The following is a 21,048-nucleotide window of genomic DNA, read 5'->3' on the forward strand; positions in this document are numbered from 1 at the left end:
TTCTGTCCTACCTTCTTATCTCCATCGTCGTCTGGTTCCAGGTTCTGACAGGCCCACTGAGCCAGGGAACTCATCTCTAAACCAAATGGCAGAGGGTTGGAATGTGCCAATGAAAGATACTAGACAATGATGGGTGGAAATGGCTGTGGAAGAGGGTGACAATGAGGGCCCCTTTGAAGAAGGCAGTTTCTTGGATTCACACGAGCGCAGCAAGTGTGCCAGGAAGCCTTCCTTGGCTCCTTGTGGCTGTCCCAGACTACGGAGCTCACAGCTGTCATAAAGAGGATGGAACCTGTTTGGCCCATGAATTACCTCTGACTGACTCATTGGCCCCATCACAAGAGATCAGTGACTCAATGCTCAGCCTGAAATGTGCCCAGGTGTCCCTGCACCTCCCAAGCAGTGAGCACACATCCAGCGGGTAAGCCCATGAGCCTACTTTATGACATTCCATTGGGCAGAACTCCTGTCCCCAGCACTGAGCATGGCCCAAGCCCCACAGCAGCTGCCAAGGGACCCACCTGCCCTGCTTGCCTCTAGCTCTCAGCATTGCTACTGGGCAGGCCAAGGGTACTGAAGTTTGTCCCACTGTCCCGTCCATCCATGTTGGAGGGGCCAGGCCATCGTGGTGGGGTGGGGCAGGAGTATAGTTGGGGCCGAGGGCTTATGAGTGGGCCTCCTACTCCACAGCACAGGTGCAAGAGAACTTTGGAAGCCCTGCTGTCTGTCATTGATACAGTTTCAAAGGTGTTCTTGAGTAGCAGACATTGTCCCTCAGGAGGGGTGACCCCACGGGCATGGGCACCTTGTTCCAGCGGGGGCCTTTTTTGTAGATGGGCTTGACGGACTTGGGAGACCAGCGCGTCAGGTACCTGTGGAGGGAGAACAAAGATGTGCCTGTGAGGGCTGGGGGCCCAGACTGGAACTGGGAGAGTGGAGCTCTGCCTCCTTAGGCCAGGCCATGGTTGGGCAAGCAAATCCCTTCACCAGTTTCCCTTTCCTGAAGTGCAGGGATTTTCCTGGGAGTAACTGCTGGGTGTCCTGTAAACAGATGGGCTGGGCTCTTGCTGCTGAAAGCCTGTGTTGCCAGGGTCAGGCAGCCCAGAGCCACGAGCTCCCTTGATCTTCATAATTGTCAATGTTTGTGTGTGTTTGCTGAGCAGAGGAGGAAGAGGCTGCCCGAGCATATCATTCCTCTCTGGCCGCAGCCATGGGGTGAGAAGAGCTGATGTAAGGGCCTGGAGGAACCCATTACTCTTCCCCATCTGGCTCACTCAGCCACCCCAGCCTTCAGGGAACTCCCCAGGGTACTATAACTGGTGTAGGACCCCTGCCCCTCACCCAACCTGTAATGGGAACCAAGTGGTAAGGGCCTGCGGACACAGCCCTAGCCCAGGAAGGTTTCTGTAAGTAGGAGGGGGGTGGGGAAAGATGGCTGCCACCCATGGACCTTTGGCCTCCTCTGGGGATGGCCAGGGCCCTGATAGTTCCCAGAAAAGTGGCTCATGCAGGCTGGGATTCGGTTTTACTCTGTCCAGAATAAAACTTGGATCCTGTCCAGAAAGGCCGATCCTTCATTCTGAAAGCTCAGCTATGACAAAGGCCAGGAATCCTCCCCTGCCTCCATTCTAGGTTGGGGCTCATCCCAGCTGTCTCTAGAGACTGTCAAAGAAAACACTTTTTTATTTAAAAAAAAAAAAAAAAAATCAATAACCTTGGCTAAAAACTCTTAAAGAAGTTAAAAAATGATTGCTGATCTATGCAGTTCAACGAGCTCTGCTGGACCTTGGTCTTCTGCTGCCAGCCCTGTGTGAGGGGAAGATTCGGGAGGTGCTGGCCTGCACTCCAAGCGTACGCTGGGCAGGGAGGGGAGGGCCTATTCTGTGTCTCCTCGAGCTGTCACTGCCCTGGCCAGGGTGATGACTATGAAGGAGGCTAGCTACAGGGACTGCTTTTTCTATGGTCTGTGGTGCTGGGTGACAGAAGATTAAGAGAAAGGGAGGGGACCAGGGATGGCCCCTTTGCTGGCCTCTCCCAGGCTTCAGAGGGGTACATGAAAGATGGGGTAGGAGAGCAGGCTCCCCAGAAGGGGTGCTCAGTGAAATCTGGGGACTGCAGAGGATAAGCTGACCAGGTTCTCCTGAGTTACTGCCCTAGAGCTGTTCTTTCTCCCATGCCTTGGAGAGGGAAGCTGGGCTTTAGCTGGCCTTGGGCCTGATGCCTGTGCCACATAGAGCAGCCAGCTGGCAGGGGGTGGCCTGGGTAGCCTCCAGCCAGCTCTAGCAAGAACCAGCCCCTTCCTACCTCTCCTGAAGGGGCAGCATGAGGAGGGACACAGCGGCAGACAAAGCATGGCTCCACCAGGCCCCAGCAGAGCCTGCACCCATGCATGGCAGCATGGAACGAGACTCCTCTGCAAGGGAATCAATGGCCTTCATAGCCTGAACTCCCCTCCCGCTCAGGGTGGCCTTTTGCAACCAACAAGCCCCCACACATCATCAATCCTGTGTCACGTTAAAGGAAGCCGGATGTATGGGAGGGCGCCTGGCCTAGCTTCAAAGGCCGGAGGCAGCATGGATTGTGTCCTCAGGCCTGCTGCTGTCTCTTAAAAAGCCAGAGGAGGGTGGGCTCAACTCCCAAATGGTCCATAGCACAGCTGGGAGACACAGGAAGAGGTTAGCATGTCCTGCTCCCCAAGAGCTGCTGGCAGATGGCTGAGCTAGCAATGTGGGGGGTGCAGGTCGAGGTGGGCACGTAGCCAGGGTGCCAGCATGGTGTTGGTAAAGGTCCAGCTCTGACTTAGCCTCCAGGTACAGAGAGGCAAGATACCAGGAAGAAGCCCTGCATTCCCACATCCTGCACCCCGCTAACCCTCTATGCCTGAATTCCGCTGGGGATCCGCCTAGGAGGTTTGCTGGGGGCTGAGGTGTCTTGCTTTGCATCAGTCATCTTTGATACCTTACAGAGGCAATTACATTTAAAAAAGGTTTACTTTTGCGTCAACCTAATACGTTCCTCAGTCCAGTCTGGGAACCACTAGCTGCACAGAAGGAAAGGGCCATTGGTAGGGAGAAGAACCCCCTAAAATCTATTTTGCAGACCCGGCTCTACTCTCTAAAGATCTAAGAGGATGTGAGTGTGCTAATGTCAGAGAGAAAGGAGGAAGGGAACTTGCAATAGGACAGCCGCTTGAATGTTAGACAAGAATCTGTTCTCGCTCTACAGGGTTCTGAGAAGGCAGACTGAATGATTCCAGGGGCTGGTGGCCGTCTTCTCCTTCTCTATATAAACTCAGGGCCTCCTAGACTGCCACATGGAACTGTGTAGATTAACTGTACAACCCTGGGGAGCACTATTTGTGACCTAGTTTACATGGATGTTGTCCTGAAGTTGTCCAATGTGCAACCTGCACAGCTGTATTCAGTGGCACTAACCCAGGAAGCCCTCCCATTTCTAAGGCCTTCTGCCCTCTAATAACCCTGTGCTGGAGAGAGCCAGGATACTGAAAGTTTGCAGTGGTACTGACATCCCCATAGCAACCCAGTGTGATGTCATCAATGAGGGATTAGCACATTCTAACGCCCAATCAGCAAGCCTCTACCCTCCTGGCCCCTTTGCTAAGGGCCCTACAGGGGAGGAAAGAGGCTGAGGCCAGCAAAGAAGGCAACAGAAGAAGCAAAGACTGCAGCAGGGGTAGGCTGATGGGGGTGGGTGCTCAAGCTGGCAGAGAATGGAACGGACAGACAAGGTGCACCCTAGCGTTCCTGAGCTGTGGGATGATTTCCGGCAAACAGCTTCCCCAGTGGAAGCCAGTGAAGGCTGCAGGCCTGCAGAACGCTCAGGCTGTTCACACCCAGGTTTGCTTACCGGTTGAGCTTAGGTTTGTTCTTCGGAACAACTCCGTCAGGAAGCCGAGGCCTGTGATTTGGTAACAGACCTGAGTGGAGGGAAAAGGGGACAGTCTTTGCAGTTCCCTCTGCAGCTCCGAGGGGGCCAGAGGGAAAGCCCAAGGGAATGGGGAGGTTGGCATTGGGCAGTGAGTGTCACTAACACTCTGGATATCCAATTTTCTTCCAGGAGGGGACAAAACATGGGGCAGCTGGGTGGGGAGAGACAGCTCCTGCAGCCCTCTGCCCTTGGTCCCGAGGGCCTTCTACCTGCTCGGTGGGCCATCTTCACACACTCCTCGATCTTGCGGTGTTCCTCCCGGCACAGGCCTGTGACCTTTTGGGGTAGCATGCCTCCATGAGGCCGGATGAACTGGCTAAGCAGCAGAACATCCTAGTGGAAACAGAACACAGGGGATGAGGGTCAGCTGGGCTTGCTTTTAATGCTGGGAAGCCAGGGCTTTATGGGCTACAGGCGAGGTGGATGCTTCCTGGGAACCTGCCTGAGATCACTTCCTCCACACACAGCACTGCACACTGGTCTGCTACCTTTATTTACCCAAGAAAGGTTAATCCCAACTTAGTAAGATTTTCTATACCCCATTACCAACCCCAAGAGCTCCCAGCTTCTCCATGAGATTTTTTTTTTTTTTTTTTTTTTTTTTTGAGACAAAGGCTCACTCTGTGGCCCAGACTTGAGTGCAGTGGTGCAATCTTGGCTCAATGCAATCTCTGCCTCCCAGGCTCGAGTGATCCTCCCACTTTAGCCTCCTGAGTAGCTGGGACTACAGATGGGTGCCGCTATGCCTGGCTAATTTTTGTAGAGATAGGGGTCTCACTATGTTGCCCAGGCTAGTCTCGAACTCCTGGGCTCAAGCAATCTGCCCGCCTTGGCCTCCCAGAGTTCTGGGATTGCAGGTGTACACCCCCACACCCACCCTCATGAGATCATCTTCTGATAGACCAGAGGACAGAAGCTCTTCCAGAAGCGTCACCAATCTTTTATGTACCTGAAGCATTTTTCTTGGACAAAGTGTCTGCTGAATTATCGTCCTAGAGTGGGGTTAGGAGGCATGCCATATGTTTCCACACAAGAGGGGAAACCTGTAACATTTTAGATCCCAAAACCTACACACCACAGGCCAGAGTGTATGCAAACAGCCCTCCACCTCCTGCCGTTCCCTCTGAAGGGCTAGGAAGACATACAAGTTGGGGAGGAAGGAACCAGGGTTTCGAAGTTTAATCTCACATGATCTAGGCCCCCTGTGAACAGATCTGATTGGATTCTTGGGCTTCCTTCGGACCATCACGTGCTTACTGTGCTGCTTGGGACAGGTCAAAGAAACAGATAAACAGAGCCATAATCAAGACAAGAAACCACCTCCCTGCCAGGTCTAAAATGTTACAGTTCCCAGACTGCTCGAGCCTAGGAGTTTGAGACCAGCCTGAGCAACACAGTGAGACCCCATTCTCATAGAATGGATGAAGGGGTTAAAGAAAACTCACCATTCCCCTCCCTGCAAGGGCCTAGCATGGCAGTCTTAGCAGTTAAGTTCCATAAACCAACTTGCTGCCCTGGCAAGCACCTCGCTGCATAACCACAGATTTGTTTTAATCACTGGACAGTTCCTGAGGGACCCAGGCCTTCAGTTCCCACCCCTGTACTTTTCAGAATCTGATGAAAACAACTTGGATTGGATTAATCCAGGGCTAATCAACTGGGCTCGAGGCCCCAGCCCCTCATCGAAGGCTGCCAAGCAAGCCGACAGCTTTGTGCAGCTCAGGCTAATGGTGCTCTAGGTGGAAAGGGGTAAAAGGAAAAACAACTTTAGCCTTTACCTCAGACAGGATTAGATTTCTTCTGCTGGAGAGAGCCAAGTACGTTTCCTGGAAAAGGCTGGGAGGAAGAGTGCCCCATGGTGGTTGGGCAGGTGTGGGGTTTACTTTCCTATCAGCAGCTGAGGCTCCAAGGATGCCCACAATCCCACTATTTCCGCACGCGAGCAGCTGGGAACACTGCCCCTTGCCTGTGTGCTTGCTTTCTGTTACTCGAAGCGGCCAGCAGAAGGGCCTCAGGACAGAAGGAACTCCCCCAACCCCTCAGGGTGGCCTCAAGCCAAGGCTTCCAGCCCAGGAGATTAGTTGGGTCACTCTGTTCAGATCCCACGGGCATGTGGTTTCTCCTGCTCTTATCAACTAACCAGGATCTCTGCCCTTAGTCATCCTATTCCATAAAGTGTCACAGGGACAACCTGCAGGTCAAACTGGCCCAATGCCTGAATCACCTGAAACCCAAGAATAGGGTGCTTCATGTCACAAGTGAGACCTCTGAAGAACAAGTAAGGATTTCTCCAGGACGGTGTCCTTAGCCCCAGGCCCTCCCCATCTCTGGGGAGGAGGTAGTGTAGTCATTAGGGGCATGGGCTCTGCCTGGGCTTTCATCCCTGGAGTTTGTATCCCAGCTCTGATATTAGCTGGGGGATCTGAGGCAACTTCACTAACTTCTCCGTGCCTCAAACTTCCTCATCTGTAAAATGAGGATGAAACTAGTACCTACTTCCTAAGGTTATTGTGAAAACTAAGTGAATTAAAGCAAGAAAGTACTCAGTGCCTGACAGAGTATGCACTCAATGTTATTAATTTTTTTTGACAGTGTCACCAGGCTGGAGTGCAGTGACGCGATCTTGGCTCACTGCAACCTCTGTCTCCTGGATTCAAGTGATTCTCCTGCCTCAGCTTCCCGAGTAGCTGGGACTACAGGCATGTGCCACCACACCTGACTAATTTTTGTAACTTTAGTAGAGACGGGGTTTCACCATGTTGGCCAGGATGGTCTCCGTCTCTTGACCTTGTGATCCGCCCGCCTTGGCCTTCCAAAGTGCTGGGATTACACTTTGGAGCCACTGCGCCTGGCCTAGCTGTTATTATTCACTACTGTCTTCTTTCCCTGGAAACGACTGCACTAGAAGAGCTCAAGCAATCAGGTATCTTTATAGCTCCAACACAGAACAATAGGATAACGTATGCCCAGATCACAGTGAGAACCAGGAGCCTATTCAAACACACCCTCATCATACAAGAGAAAAGCCAAACCCAGATCATGATTCCATCCCACGAGAGTACAACCACTGCGAGCTGGGTTAAGGGCCCTAGTGGTCTGAGGCACAACCAGACCATAAACTCAGTCAGTGGCTCTTAACCCTGGCTGCACATTAGAGCTGGGGAGAGTGCTTAAAAAATGCTCAGGCCCCACCCCCTGAGGCTGATTCAGCTGGTTTGGGGTGGAGCTCATGCATCATTATTGTTTTTTTTTTTTTTTGATACAGAGTCTTGATCTGTTGCCAGGTGTCAGGCTGGTATACAGCGGCGCGATCTTGGCTCACTGCAACCTCTGCCTCCCGGGTTAAAGCAATTCTCCTGTCTCAGCCCCTCTGAGTAGCTGGGACTACAGGTGCACGCCACCATGCCCAGCTAATTTTTGTATTTTTAGTAGAGACGGGGTTTTACCATGTTGACCAGGATGGTCTTGATCTCGACCTCATGATTGACCTGCTTTGGCCTCCTAAAGTGCTGGGATTACAGGCGTGAGCCACCGCGCCTGGCCACATCATTATTTTTTAAAGCTCCCCAGGTGATCCTAATGTGCAGCCAGGGATGCTCCCATCTCTGGTGGTTCCATGAAATGAAGCGCGGGGGGACGCTGCTCCAGTTAACCAGGGAATCTGAGAGCTTCATGCCACACAGAGCTAAGTCTCTGTAACCAGACTCACGTCATAGTTATACTTGTGCTTCAGGTTCCAACGGCAGATGGGGCACTGGCCAGAGGGGTTAGGAGGATTTGGAGTCTCCCTGGGAGATGCTGTGATACGGCCTTCAATCTAGGAGACACAGGAAGAGAGCCAGTGTGAGACACAGGGCCTGCACAGAGCCACGTTATCTTTGTGCAAACCTCAAAATGATGGGAATGCTGGTAAAAGTTTATCTTGGTGGTTCTTGTGGGAGTAGCTAAGAGGTTTTTCTCCTGAACTGTGGTGTTTATTTTGCAGTTGCTCTAGGCTAGGCCTTGAGATAGCCACAGGGATGTGGTTTGGTGGCTTACAGGGATAACAGAAACCACCTAAACTTAATACCAGTGGCAAGAGAGAGAGAAGGGTTTGCTGTATCAATCGAATGCTACCTTTCCTTCCTCAAAAGAAAAAACAAAGGCACCAGAACACTATACTTTTTCCACTCCCTGTTTTTTTGGGGAAAGTAATACATGCACATGGTAAAAAGTTTCACATAGCACAGGTATACAGAGTCCAAAGAAAGCCTCCCTCCCATCCCACATATCCTCCTAGGGGGAAACTGCATTCCCAGCTTTATCTTACAGAGTTAAGGCTATGCCAGTGGGTCTCAACCAGAGGTGATTTTGCTCCTCAGGGGATATCTGGCAATGTCTGGAGACATTTTTGATTGTCACCACTCGCGGAGGGAGTGCTACTGGCATCTAGCAAGGATGTTCTCCCCATCCTACACTGCACAGGACAGCCCTCACAACAAAGAAGTACCCAGCCCCAAATACCAGGAATATCAAGGCTGAAAAACCCCAGGCTGTGCCATATAAGCAGATATGTGTGCACTCCTTCTTCTCTCTTTACAAAAGAAAGAAAGAAAGAAATAACACGAAACAGATGGGAGGATACATTTCCCTGTCACGCTCCTTGCTTTTATCATTTGGATGCCACCTTTTAAATCCTACTAAGGCCAAGTGTGAAATGACCTCCCTATCACTGCTGTATCCTGTGGAACAGCCTTGGAATTGCTAAGTGCAATAAACCAACAATCTGGGAATTAGCTCCAACTGCAAGAGAGAAGTTTAGAAAGCCTTGCTGACTGAGATGGTGGATTATGAGAGTGAGGCTGGGACAGGTCTGAGAGGCTTTGGGAGGGAAGCAATACCGTCTCTTGTGGGAGAACTGGCACAAGGGAAAGGGGCTGGAAGCACTACTTGGCTGTGCAGGGCACTGCTATCCTCCTTCTGCCATGATAATTACAACTATGCCAGAAACTGAGATGTTAAGAGAAAATCCGCAAGTACATGGTAGGCCTTGGGAGGTAGGTTTCGGTGGGTCGGGGGTGCGTGTGGGGAGAGCTAACATTTATTGAATCCTCATTATATGTGTGGCTCAGTGCTAAGAATGATTCACATATATTAGTTCACTTAACCTCCAGAACCTAGTGAGGTAGGTGTCCGTTCTTATTTTATAGGGGAGAGAATAATACCCAATGTCAGCCATGGCAGTGCTGCTAAAAGCATGGATGGGCTTTTCCCTCCCCTGAGGGCTCTCGTAGACCACAATGCTTCCATGTCCATTCTACAAACAGCAGACTCATGCCCCACATGAAAATGCTCTTTATACTCAAAAGTCAGATGTATTTCTCCCCTCTAGCATGGAGTTTATAGAGTGAATGCTTGTTTTGGCTTCGAATCAAGAAGCCTAAATGGTACCCCAAGGGGATTGGGGGGTCCCCTAAAAAGAACTGTTTTGAGGCTAAGCAGTGGAAAGGCAGAGGAAGCATTCTAGAGGAGACCCAATGGACTTGTTTTAGGAAGAAGACTGCCTTGGAGAAGACTGAGCTTGGCTGGCTACCTAAAGGGTTAAATCTCTGGTTGACAGGGAAGTTACAGAGGTCTCTGGGAGCTCTACGAAGTGGCTGAGGATTTCTTGGAGGCATAGGCGGCTATGTGAAAACAACGTTGTCTTTTAAGGATTATAGGATAATCTGGGACCCATGACTCCCCAAGGAAGGGAGGTGGGATGGGCCCAGTGAGGGAAAGGGGGGAGTGGGTAGATGAAGAATTGTTCCAACTTTCTTACCAACAGACAAGCCAGGGCGCCAGCTAGTGAGGGCAGGGCATGGAGAATGTCACTTTTTTTTTTTTTTTGAGATGGGAGTTTCGCTCTTGTTACCCAGGCTGGAGTGCAATGGCGCGATCTTGGCTCACCGCAACCTCCGCCTCCTGGGTTCAGGCAATTCTCCTGCCTCAGCCTCCGGAGTAGCTGGGATTACAGGCACGTGCCACCATGCCCAGCTAATTTTTTGCACCTTTAGTAGAGACGGGGTTTCATCATGTTGACCAGGATGGTCTCGATCTCTTGACCTCGTGATCCACCCGCCTTGGCCTCCCAAAGTGCTGGGATTACAGGCTTGAGCCACCACGCCCGGCGAGAATGTCACTTTTAAAATGCATCATTTAAAGAGTAGTTTAGTCATTCTAGGCAAAAAAGAAAGGAACTGAGGTCCAGGCTCTTGGCCCTGGGTCAACTTACTCTGGCTCTCTAGGCGTACAACAACGCCTTAGTTTCCCCTTTGGGAAACTGATTCATTATCCACCAAAGAGCTTATCAGCAAAGGCCTCTGAGACCTTGCTATACAAAAGGCCACTTTAATGAAATAGCGATACCTCAGCCCAGGCACAACAACTGTTTCTGATTAACCACACTATAGCACATAGCTTGAAAAATAGTAGACTTTGGGATTTATGGTCACTGAGGGAGCTGATCCTGGAGCCGGGAGTCCAGTTTGGGCCCCCTCCATCCCTCAGAGGAGCAGCCAGGCAGCTCCAAGTGTTAAAGAGGTTATACATGGCCAACTCAGTGATACTTACTATAGTTGTCTTCCCTTCTTGGATCTCCACCACTACAGAGATAAAGGGGGAAAAATTAGGTCAGCCATTTAATAAGGAACAGAGAGTTTCAAATAACAGCTCAAATTCTACACATTTGGAAAAAAGCAGCTTTCCATCTGTTCTCTCCCATGATCTCCACCTGGAGCAGAAAGCGCGCAGGATTCACCCCACTAGTGCCAAGGCTCTCTACGCCCTTGACGGGGGTGGGGGCAAGCCCAGGACGCCTAGGTAGCATCACCTCTCTGGTGTGGGATTAAGGAGTTCCACAGTGTTTTTGCCTTTCTATGCAAAGATTTATCTTGGTTCTATCCAAAGGAATTGGTTCGATTCTGTCCTATAGTAGATAGCAATAAAAGAGGGTGGGGCAGTGGTATCTAAAAGACCTTCAAAAGTACCCAGGTGGTGTGTGTTCCTGCACAAAGAGAATCAGATAAGAATGGTTTCTTCAGTGTATCGGTTAAGGTTTAAATAAATTAAAAAAAAAGAAAAAGAAAAAGAAAGAATGGTTTTTGCTTTGAAGAGTTTACAATGCAAGATATAGCACTGAACTAACACTATTCCAGTGTCCCCTAGTGAATGAACAAAAAGACAAGTTCACTCCTAGAACACAACCTCAGAATCTTCAATTAAATCATCTCCTTTTCTCCCTGAAGGGTTGCATGTTACTATATATACCGGAGAAGGTTGATGGACGAGGTAGGAATAAGGAGCCTGAAGATACTGGGTCCAGGAAGAATTTCAAGGAGAGTATTGCCACTACACACGGAGAGGGACACCCTCAGCGCTTCGCCTTTTTTTTTTGAGACAGAGTCTCATTCTGTTCCTCAGACTGGAGTCCAGTGGCATGATCTCAGCTCACTGCAACCTCCGCCTCCCAGGTTCAAGCGATCCTCCTGCCTCAGCCCCCTAGTAGATGGAATTACAGGCGCATGTCAACATGCCCAGCTAATTTTTGTATTTTTAGTAAACACAGGGTTTCGCCATGTTGGCCAGGCTGGTCTCGAACTCCTAACCTGATGTGATCCACCCGCCTTGGCCTCCCAAAGTGCTGGGATTACAGGCGTAAGCCACCATGCCTGGCCCCACATTTCCTATCTTACCTAACCAAGATGCAGAATGACAACTTCAACAATCCCCCAAGGAAGAACCAAGCTGATAGCCCATGTTCAGCAAATTTAATCAAACAGTTCTTAGAGATACTCCCTTGTTGACAGAGTTTCTTTCTTTCTTTCTTTCTTTTTTTTTGAGACAGAGTCTTGCTCTGTGGCCCAGACTAGAGTGGTACAATGGCGCAACCTTGGCTCACTGCAACCTCCGCCTCCCAGGTTCAAGCAATTCTCCTGCTTCAGCCTCCCAAGTAGATGGTTATTACAGGCACCCACTATCATGCCAACTAATTTTTTTGTATTTTTGTAGATGGAGTTTCACCACGTTGGCCAGGCTGGTCTCTAATTCCTGACCTCAGCCTCCTCCTCCCTCGGCCTCCCAAAGTGCTGGGATTACAGGCATGAGCCACCGCACCCAGCTGACAGTTTCTTTAGAGAGACAGAAGCCAGACCAGGTACAGTGGCTCATGGCTTATAGTCCCAGCACTTTGGGAGGCCAAGGTAGGAGGAAATACCGGAGCTTAGGAGTTAGAGACTAGCCTGCAGAATGTGGCAAAATCCTACAAAAAAATACTAAAATTAGTCAGGCATGGTGGCATGCACTTGCAGTCCCAGCTACTTGGGAGGGTGAGGTGGGAGGATCGCTTAAGCCCAGGAGGTTAAGGCTGCAGCAGCCATGATCCAGCCACTGCATTCCAGCCTGAGCGACAGAGCGAGACTGCCTCAAAAAGAGAAGTTACAGCTGTTAGCATACAAACTGGTAAATATCAAATGCTTAGTAAATGCTAAGGGTAGCAAAATATTCGTCATGGTCCCCTTTCGACTGCGAATTACTGTAATAGGAAACTTAAGCCCATATAGCTAGGATGCAAACCTAAGTGTCTTTCAAGCCACTAAACCCACATTTTTTTTTTTTTTTTTTTTTGAGACGGAGTTTTGCTCTTACTACCCAGGCTGGAGTGCAATGGCGCGATCTCGGCTCACCGCAACCTCCGCCTCCTGGGTTCAGGCAATTCTCCTGCCTCAGCCTCCTGAGTAGCTGGGATTACAGGCACGCGCCACCACGCCCAGCTAATTTTTTGTATTTCTAGCAGAGACAGGGTTTCACCATGTTGACCAGGATGGTCTCGATCTCTTGACCGTGATCCACCCGCCTCGGCCTCCCAAAGTGCTGGGATTACAGGCGTGAGCCACTGCGCCTGGCAAACCCACATTTTAACAGCAGTTTGGCTATGGCGATTTCGTTTCTACTCATCTCTGGCCCAAGCAAGAAGTAGTACAATGCAGATTAGAAACAGTCTAAGGCTCTTAACTTTGAGAATTCAGTGAGAGCTATGAACTTCTCCCTAGGAAAATAACAAGACACATGCAATTAGACATGGATTTCAGGAGGCTCACAGCCTTCCAGATCTAGATACCTAACAGTAATGCTGGTTCCCTCTCAGTGGTAGCACTAGGTGCTTTAAGTTTCTTCTTTTTGCCTCTCTGTATTTTCTAAAGTTTCTAAAATAAACATGTCCTGCGTTTGCAATTAAAAACAACAAAAGGCCGGGCATGGTGGTTCATACCTGTAATCCCAGCACTTTGGGAGGCCAAGGTGGGTGGACCACTTGAGGTCAGGAGTTTAAGACCAGCTTGGGCAAACCTCAGGTGGTGAAACCCCATCTCTACTAAAAACACAAAACTTAGCTGGGCGTGGTGGCACATGCCTGTAGTCCCAGCTACTTGAGAGGTTGAGGCATGAGAATCGCTTGAACCTGGGAGGTGGAAGCTGTGGTGAGCCAAGATCACACCACTGCACTCCAGCCTGGGTGACAGAGCAGGACCCTGCCTCAAAAAACAAACAACAATAAAACCAGCCAACCAAACAAAAAACAATAAAAAGAGAAGGGCCTGTCTAAGGAAAAAAGGTAATTCTAACCTAACCAGAGGCCCATGGCAGCATCTGTGATCAATGAGCTCTGTGACCAAGACCTAATTGGACACAGATTGCCTGGAATTGTCCCCCATTTGTCTTCTGGGCAAGCCATTCATAAAGACTCACTGCTCCAAAACAATCCTGAGAGCCCCTTGGTGTCCAACTCCAGACATACAAAGGAGTTACAATGGCTAGAAAAGCCCCGAGGCTTTCTCCAGAGAACACTATAGTTACTAATCAATTCAAAGATAACCTAGGTTTCCCCATGTAAAAGAAAATACGTCACCCCACACAAGGATCTACTTGTGTGTACACAACAGAACAGTACAGAACAGAGACCAACCCAAAATGAGATTTGGGTGAGACTCAATGTGGTCGTCAGTCTGGTAGCCAGCACAGCTGCAGAGAGGTCACTGCAATACGTCAATCTGCAGAATCAATCTACAAATGGAGGATGGGGAGAAATGAAGGGAGGTAGGAGGAAGGCACATCCCCAGCTTAGTAAGGGTTGCAGGCACCCTGAAACTTTGCAAATTTGCAAAAAGCAAGTTGAGAGACAACGTCATCTGAGCAAGAACAAGTAGGGGAAAAGTTTCTAAGAATCCCCAAAGGAAACAAAAGGAGAGACACATTCTGGTACCACTGGAGTCAGCAGAAGAACAATGCCCTGAAACACACAGTGGATAAACATGCGGTTCCCTTCTTGGTGGAGGCACTTGGGTCCTAACCATGAGGTAAACAAGTCTAACAAAACACACATCACTCCCGGCAAAGAACCAAACCCTGAAGTCATCCTACTGGCCCCTGGAAAAGAGATCAAAGCCCATGGCAAGCTCCACTGTTCAAAAGCTCCCCCTCCACACAGCAACTCTGAGCCAGTGAATCATCTTACATCTTATTGTTTTACCCAGAAGCCAGTGGGTAAAACAATAGGCAGATGCTTATCTAACAGAGACAATTTGTCAAACCAGAAGGAATGACCTGAGAATTTACAGGGGACTGACATTGATCAAGGTGGTGTCTTAGTGCAGGGGGAGAAGGCTCAGTTGGAGCCTCGAGAGGCCCTTAGTAGATTTTAAGCCTCTGGAAAGAGGAGATAGGAATCAAAATAGTATTGATTTTCAGCGTGCATACAAAAAGGTGTCAAAACCAAACAAAACCTGAGATCCATTTTGTCCCTGGCCCCTCTCTATTCAAGAGAAGTGGGAGTAGCTAAGAAAAGCTGGACTGAGACATTTAGGCACTAACAGAAAAGTTGTATAGAAAAAGATGGAATCACCCTTGTGTTCTGAGATATGGCACTATCAAGTAAACTAAGGAAAGAGATGAAGCAGTTTTCTAAACTGGAACTAAGGGCCAAAATCTTTACAGATAAGCACTTCTCATACACATGAAATAATCTGTCCAAAATGAGGCAACACATTTGCTGAGTACCTGTGGATTGTACTGCTTCGCTCTACCTACTGTGGAGAGTTACAGTAGAATAGGAGCCACAGTCTGTGCCTTAGAGGAAGAAAAGAACTAATCTCTGTATGGGAACTTGACTATAATAAAGTCCAGGCCTCGTAAAGAGGTCCTTTGAGTACTTTAGTAAATACTTGCCTAGGATGGAGTCCAAGATAACTGAATTATAATAGTTTGGAATGAATGGCATTGTGGTGAGACTGAAGTGAATGCAAAAGGAGAGGGGTGACGCCTATAGTCTCAGCTACTCAGGAGGATCACCTGAGCTAAGGAGTTAGAGGCCAGCCTGGACAACACACCAAGACCCTGTCTCTTAAACAACAAACAGGGAAAATGCAAAAAAAAAAAAAAAACCTTGATGGCCACATGAACAGATAGAGTGAAGTGCAGCTGTGTAAAGCTCCAACTGCTTAGTAAAAGAGGAAGCAAAAAAAGATGAGGAGTGCAGGGCACTGCTGGATCAGTGACCAGAGACCAAGGTCTCTCTTAGAGAGGATCTGTGGAAACTAAGGCCCAAGCAGAGAAAGAAAGACTAGAGCAACTGATGGCTGGGCAGTGGCCCTGGTAGTCTTACATAGGGTCAGGGACAGGAGTGCCACCTTTGGGATGTGTGCCTGTATTTCTGGCCACTGGCCACTGACCACTTTTGGCAAACACCTTCCTGCCTCAAGCCCTGCTTCCTCCAGTTCATCTCTAATTCTATCATTAAAGTTTCTGGTTCCCAGCTGGGCGTGGTGGCTCATGCCTGTAATCTCAGCACTTTGGGAGGCTGAGGTAGGCGGATCATGAGGTCAAGAGTTCGAGACCAGCCTGGTCAGTATGGTAAAACCCTATCTCTACTAATAATACAAAAAAAATCAGGTGGGTGTGATGGCACATGCCTGTAGTCCCACATATGCGGCAGGCTGAGGTGAAAGAATCACTTGAACCCAGGAGCTGGAGGTTGCAGTGAGTTAAGATCGTGCCACTGCACTCCAGCCTGGGTGACAGAGCAAGACTCTCATCTCAAAAAAAAAAAAAAAAGTTTCTGGTTCCCTCACCACCTGCTCCTTCCTTTCCCTTGGACTCCTGAGGGAACTTCCCTCTGCCCTATGCTTCAGAATAAGGAGTCTTATTGCTGCACAAAACTTTCTTCCCACCAGCTGGTTACTCTGGACCAGGCGTACCCAAACTATGGCCTGCGGGCCGCATGCGGCCCCCTGAGGCCATTTATCCGGCCCCCCGCCGTACTTCAGGAAGGAGCACCTCTTTCATTGGTGGTCAGTGAGAGGAGCACAGTATGTGGCGGCCCTCCAACGGTCTGAGGGACAGTGAACTGGCCCCCTGTGTAAAAAGTTTGGGGACGCCTGCTCTGGACTATGTCTCCTGAATTTTTTTTTTTTTTGCAACAGAGTCTTGCTCTTTCAGGCAGGCTAGAGTGCAGTGGCATGATCTCAGCTTACTGCAATCTCCACCTCCTGGATTCAAGTGATTCTCCTGCCTCAGCCTCCAGAGGAGCTGGGATTACAGGTGCGTGCTACCACACCTGGCTAATTTTTTATTTTTAGTAGAGACAAGGCTTCACCATATTGCTTAGGCTGGTTTTGAATTCCTGACCTCGTGATCCACCCACCTCAGCCTCCCAAAGTGCTGGGATTACAGGCCTGTGCCACTGTGTCCAGCTGGTTCCTGAATTCTTTTATTTATTTATTTATTTTTTTTGAGATGGTGTTTCACTTTTGTTACCCAGGCTGGAGTGCAATGGCGCGATCTCGGCTCACCGCAACCTCCGCCTCCTGGGTTCAGGCAATTCTCCTACCTCAGCCTCCGAATTCTTTAAAGACTCCAACTCACTCCTCTCTCAAAGCTTTTATATGGGACTGCCCAACCTGCGAGGCATATCCTTGTCTGAAATGTTAGGTCTTCCAGAAGGTTTTCTTTTTTTTTTTTTTTGAGACGGAGTTTCGCTCTTGTTACCCAGGCTGGAGTGCAATGGCGCGATCTCGGCTCACCGCAACCTCCGCCTCCTGGGTTCAGGCAATTCTCCTGCCTCAGCCTCCTGAGTAGCTGGGATTATAGGCACGCGCCACCATGCCCAGCTAATTTTTTGTATTTTTAGTAGAGACGGGGTTTCACCATGTTGACCAGGTTGGTCTCGATCTCTCGACCTTGTGATCCACCCGCCTCGGCCTCCCAAAGTGCTGGGATTACAGGCTTGAGCCACCGCGCCCGGCCCAGAAGGTTTTCTTAACCAACTGAAAGAAATGAAGCAAATTCCCTTTGGCTTTTACTCACTTCAGTGCATCTTTCTCTAAGTGTTTGATAGATCATGGCTAAATTTATATAATTTTTTTAAAAAAATCAATTTCCTTCACAAGGGCTTTAAGAAGGATAAGGGAGGAATGAGATCTAACCCAATCTTTGCTAATCTGGCAGTGCCAACCATAAAGACACTAAATGGTCTTTGGCAAGTTACCTGCTAAAAGCTTTCGGGGAAGGTGGGAACAATAAGGGAGACCCTGCCATGAAATACCAAGGTGATGTTACTGGTGCGAGGGAAGAGGGCTGGCTCTACTTCCAACTCCATCACTTATTAGCCACGTGATGTTGGGCAAGCTATTAAATCCTTTGGGACTGCATTTCCTCATTCATAAAAATGAGGACAGTTAATATCCACCTTTAAGGTGTTTTTGAGATGACTGAATAAATGTATATGGAAAACCTAGCACAGTACTTGAAGCAGGCACAGTAAATCACAATTTCTATTTTCGTCCTCCTCCTTTCATCTCTTTCCATAATAATCTTTTTTTGGCTTTGTGTGTCTCTCTGGTCAAACTTTAAACCAAGCTTTCTCAACAGCAGCAGGACTGCCATTTTGGGCCAGATCTTCATTGTGAGGAACTGACCTGGGCATTATGTTTAGCAGCATCCCTTGCCTCTACCCCCCCCATGCTAGTAGTACCAGTTGTGACAACCAAAAATGTCTGCAGACACTGCCAAATGTTCCTGGGGGACAAAACTACCTCCTAGTTGAAAATCACTGTTTTGACTGAAAGTCTTCATAGACAGGAAAATTGGTCTTCATGAGCTGACTAAAATTATGTATTATTATCTGACCCTTTGAAAAGCAGGATGTTTGAATATTTTCAGCAAGAGACCCAGCTTCTTTCCCATAATTTATAATGCATAGAATAACAAAATAAAATGTTTCATTTAAAAGTTTTGAAGACACATGATTCTCAATAATAGAGAATATGGTAGTGCCTTCACGTAGAATCATATTTAAAAAAAATTAATTTAATTTATATATATATATATATATATATATATATATTTTTTTTTTTTGAGACAGAGTTTCACTCTTGTTGCCCAGGCTGGAGTGCAATGGCGCGATCTCGGCTCACCGCAACCTCTGCCTCCTGGGTTCAGGCAATTCTTCTGCCTCAGCCTCCTGAGTAGCTGGAATTACAGGCACGCACCACCATGCCCAGCTAATTTTTTGTATTTTTTTTAGTAGAGACGGGGTTTCACCATGTTGACCAGGATGGTCTCGATCTCTTGACCTCGTGATCCAGCCGCCTCGGCCTCCCAAAGTGCTGGGATTACAGGCGTGAGCCACCGCGCCCGGCTTTAATTTATATATATATATATATTTTTTTTGAGACGGAGTTTCACTCTTGTTACCCAGGCTGGAGTGCAATGGCACGATCTCAGCTCACCGCAACCTCCGCCTCCTAGGTTCAGGCAATTCTCCTGCCTCAGCCTCCTGAGTAGCTGGGATTACAGGCACGCGCCACCATGCCCAGCTAATGTTTTGTATTTTTAGTAGAGACAGGGTTTCACCATGTTGACCAGGATGGTCTCGATCTCTTGACCTCGTGATCCACCCGCCTCGGCCTCCCAAAGTGCTGGGATTACAGGCTTGAGCCACCGTGCCCGGCTTTTAATTTATATTTTTAAAGATGGGGTTTCACTACGATGGCCAGGCTGGTCTTGAACTCCTGACCTCAGGTGATCCACCCACCTCAGCCTCCCAAAGTGCTAGGATTACAGGCATGAGCCACCGCATCCGGCCTAGAATCACATTAATTCAACCTAACATTTAGATGAAGGACTTCAGAGACCCATTTGATTTACAGTCCATCATTTTTTCCCTTTTTTTAAAGAGATGGGGGTTCTCACTATGTTGCCCAGGTTACACTCCAATTTCTGAGCCCGAGTGATACTCCCACCTGGGCCTCCCAAAGTGCTGGGATTAAAGATATGTACCATTGTACCTAGCTTACAGTCCATCATTTTACAAACTCTCCAACTGGAAAAATTCTTTAAGTCTAACTTCAAATAGTAGTTGTTAAAACAAACAAAACGATTCCTCTTGCCTTTTTTTCTGGAAGCACAGCAAAATCTGCCTCAACTTTGAATTTCATAAAGAATATGCAAATTGCAGCCAACAGTGTCTGACACTTGGTATACACTCTCAAAAATGGTATGGGCATATGCCTATTTTGCAACATGGGAACAGATGAAACACCCAAATCCTTTCTATCATCTGCATGATCCCTTTAGTGTCTTTATTAGTGGATTTACTAATGGGTAAGTTAACCATGGAATATCCAGATTTTCTTTTTTTTTTTTCTCAAGCAAATGCTCCACTTCCCTTTCTGGCTAAATTCTTCAAACATACCTGCTATTTCTATTTCTTCATCAACTATCTCTTTCATTTCTCCAACTGGGTGCCTTGTTTGCCATTCTATTGAAATTGCTATTTGAAAGCTACAAAGAGAGACCTCTTCTGAGACAAATCCAATGACCCCTTCATTAGGCTCTTCTTTTTAGACTTTTCTGCTCCCTCTGACAACAATGATCACTCTTTTCCACTGGCTACTTCTCAGCTTTCGTTAAAGGATATGCTGCGCAATACTATGCCAGATCCTCAAAAAAACCCCACATCTCTTCTTTTGCACATCACTCATCCTTTTTTGTTTCCTAGTACACAAAGGAAGGCTATATCCTAAAAGACCTTTTCACTCTCCGCCAAATTCCATCCTTTTGTGAGCCTGTTAAAACACATCCTCTTTATGAAAACTTCCAACTGGGTTTGCTGTTTCCAGTAACTGAGTCTCCCTGTAGTTCGTCACGTAAAAGACTAAATTGCATTTATTGGAGTATATATATATATATAATCTCACTAGAACCTAAGCTCTTCAAGAAAAGGGCTGTATTTTCTGTCTCCAGAATTCCTTCACAGCTTGAAGCATAGCACTTGGTCTTCCGTAAACTCTCAGTTGATGCTCGAATCAGGCCGTTTTTCCAGATTAAGATTAATGAAAAGCTAAACCACCCTCCCGCATTTGCCTTCGTCTCAGCCATTCAATGGCCTTTCCACATTGGCCTACCCCTCTCAGGGCGGCTAGCGGTCCGGGCAGAAAATGCAGCCATCAGATCACAGCATTTTGAGAAGCGGAAAGGGAGGCTCTGGGAGGGTACTCAAATGGCTTTCCTTAGTGATCCAGAGACTCTTTAATAAAAGAGACTGTAATAAAAGAGACTGCGATTGGGAGAATATGGAAGGGAGAATTAACATGCAAACCCTTCCCAAAAACTTTTCTGAATCCTGGGACAGGTTTTTTTTCTGCTCCTACTAAGTAAGCAGGCCTTTCTCTCCGTCCTCTTCGGCCTCGTGAGAATACTCACAAGGGGTAGGAGATCAAGAAAAGGCACCAAGGTCTGGAAGAGGCTTTTAAGCACCACTGGAAAGCCAGTACCTCCAAAGTTTCAGAATCGCACGAAGGAAAAAGAGGAAGGGGCGCACCAGGGCGGGCGGAAGCAATCTCCGCCGCTCTTCTCAATTTCAGGAGGTTGCTGGAACGCATGACTCACCTTCCCTGAACCCGCGAGCTGGAAGCCGAGACCAGCTGGTAGCTGCCGGGCCCGCTAGAAGCCCACGAAGAAGCCGCTCACTGCCGGACAACAGGACCTTAAGGGCCGCCATCTTGAAAAATCAACCCTGACCTCTTGTCT

General features: G+C 48.4%; 1 protein-coding gene across 1 annotated transcript; it reads right to left on the reverse strand.

The window, feature by feature from the left end:
* Positions 1–422: 422 nt before the first annotated feature.
* On the reverse strand, positions 423–21,048 carry MRPS18A (mitochondrial ribosomal protein S18A). Its single transcript, XM_003923051.3, has 6 exons — positions 20,908–21,048; positions 10,540–10,571; positions 7,658–7,765; positions 4,158–4,281; positions 3,868–3,937; positions 423–872 (listed from the first exon to the last, which is right to left on the reverse strand). Exons 1-6 carry the CDS (start codon positions 21,017–21,019, stop codon positions 728–730), a joined length of 591 nt encoding a protein of 196 aa, XP_003923100.1. The 5' UTR covers positions 21,020–21,048; the 3' UTR covers positions 423–727.

Source organism: Saimiri boliviensis, chromosome 4, assembly GCF_048565385.1.
Source record: "Saimiri boliviensis isolate mSaiBol1 chromosome 4, mSaiBol1.pri, whole genome shotgun sequence".
Lineage (NCBI taxonomy): Eukaryota > Metazoa > Chordata > Mammalia > Primates > Cebidae > Saimiri > Saimiri boliviensis.

Excerpts from the sequence above, each read along its gene's own strand:
- MRPS18A (XM_003923051.3), bottom strand. The coding sequence starts at position 21,019 with ATGGCGGCCCTTAAGGTCCTGTTGTCCGGCAGTGAGCGGCTTCTTCGT. Across the intron at positions 7,766-10,539 it reads AAGAAGGGAAGACAACTATA|ATTGAAGGCCGTATCACAGC; the intron begins GTAAGTATCACT and ends TGTGTCTCCTAG. Across the intron at positions 873-3,867 it reads AACAAACCTAAGCTCAACCG|GTACCTGACGCGCTGGTCTC; the intron begins GTAAGCAAACCT and ends CTCCCTCCACAG.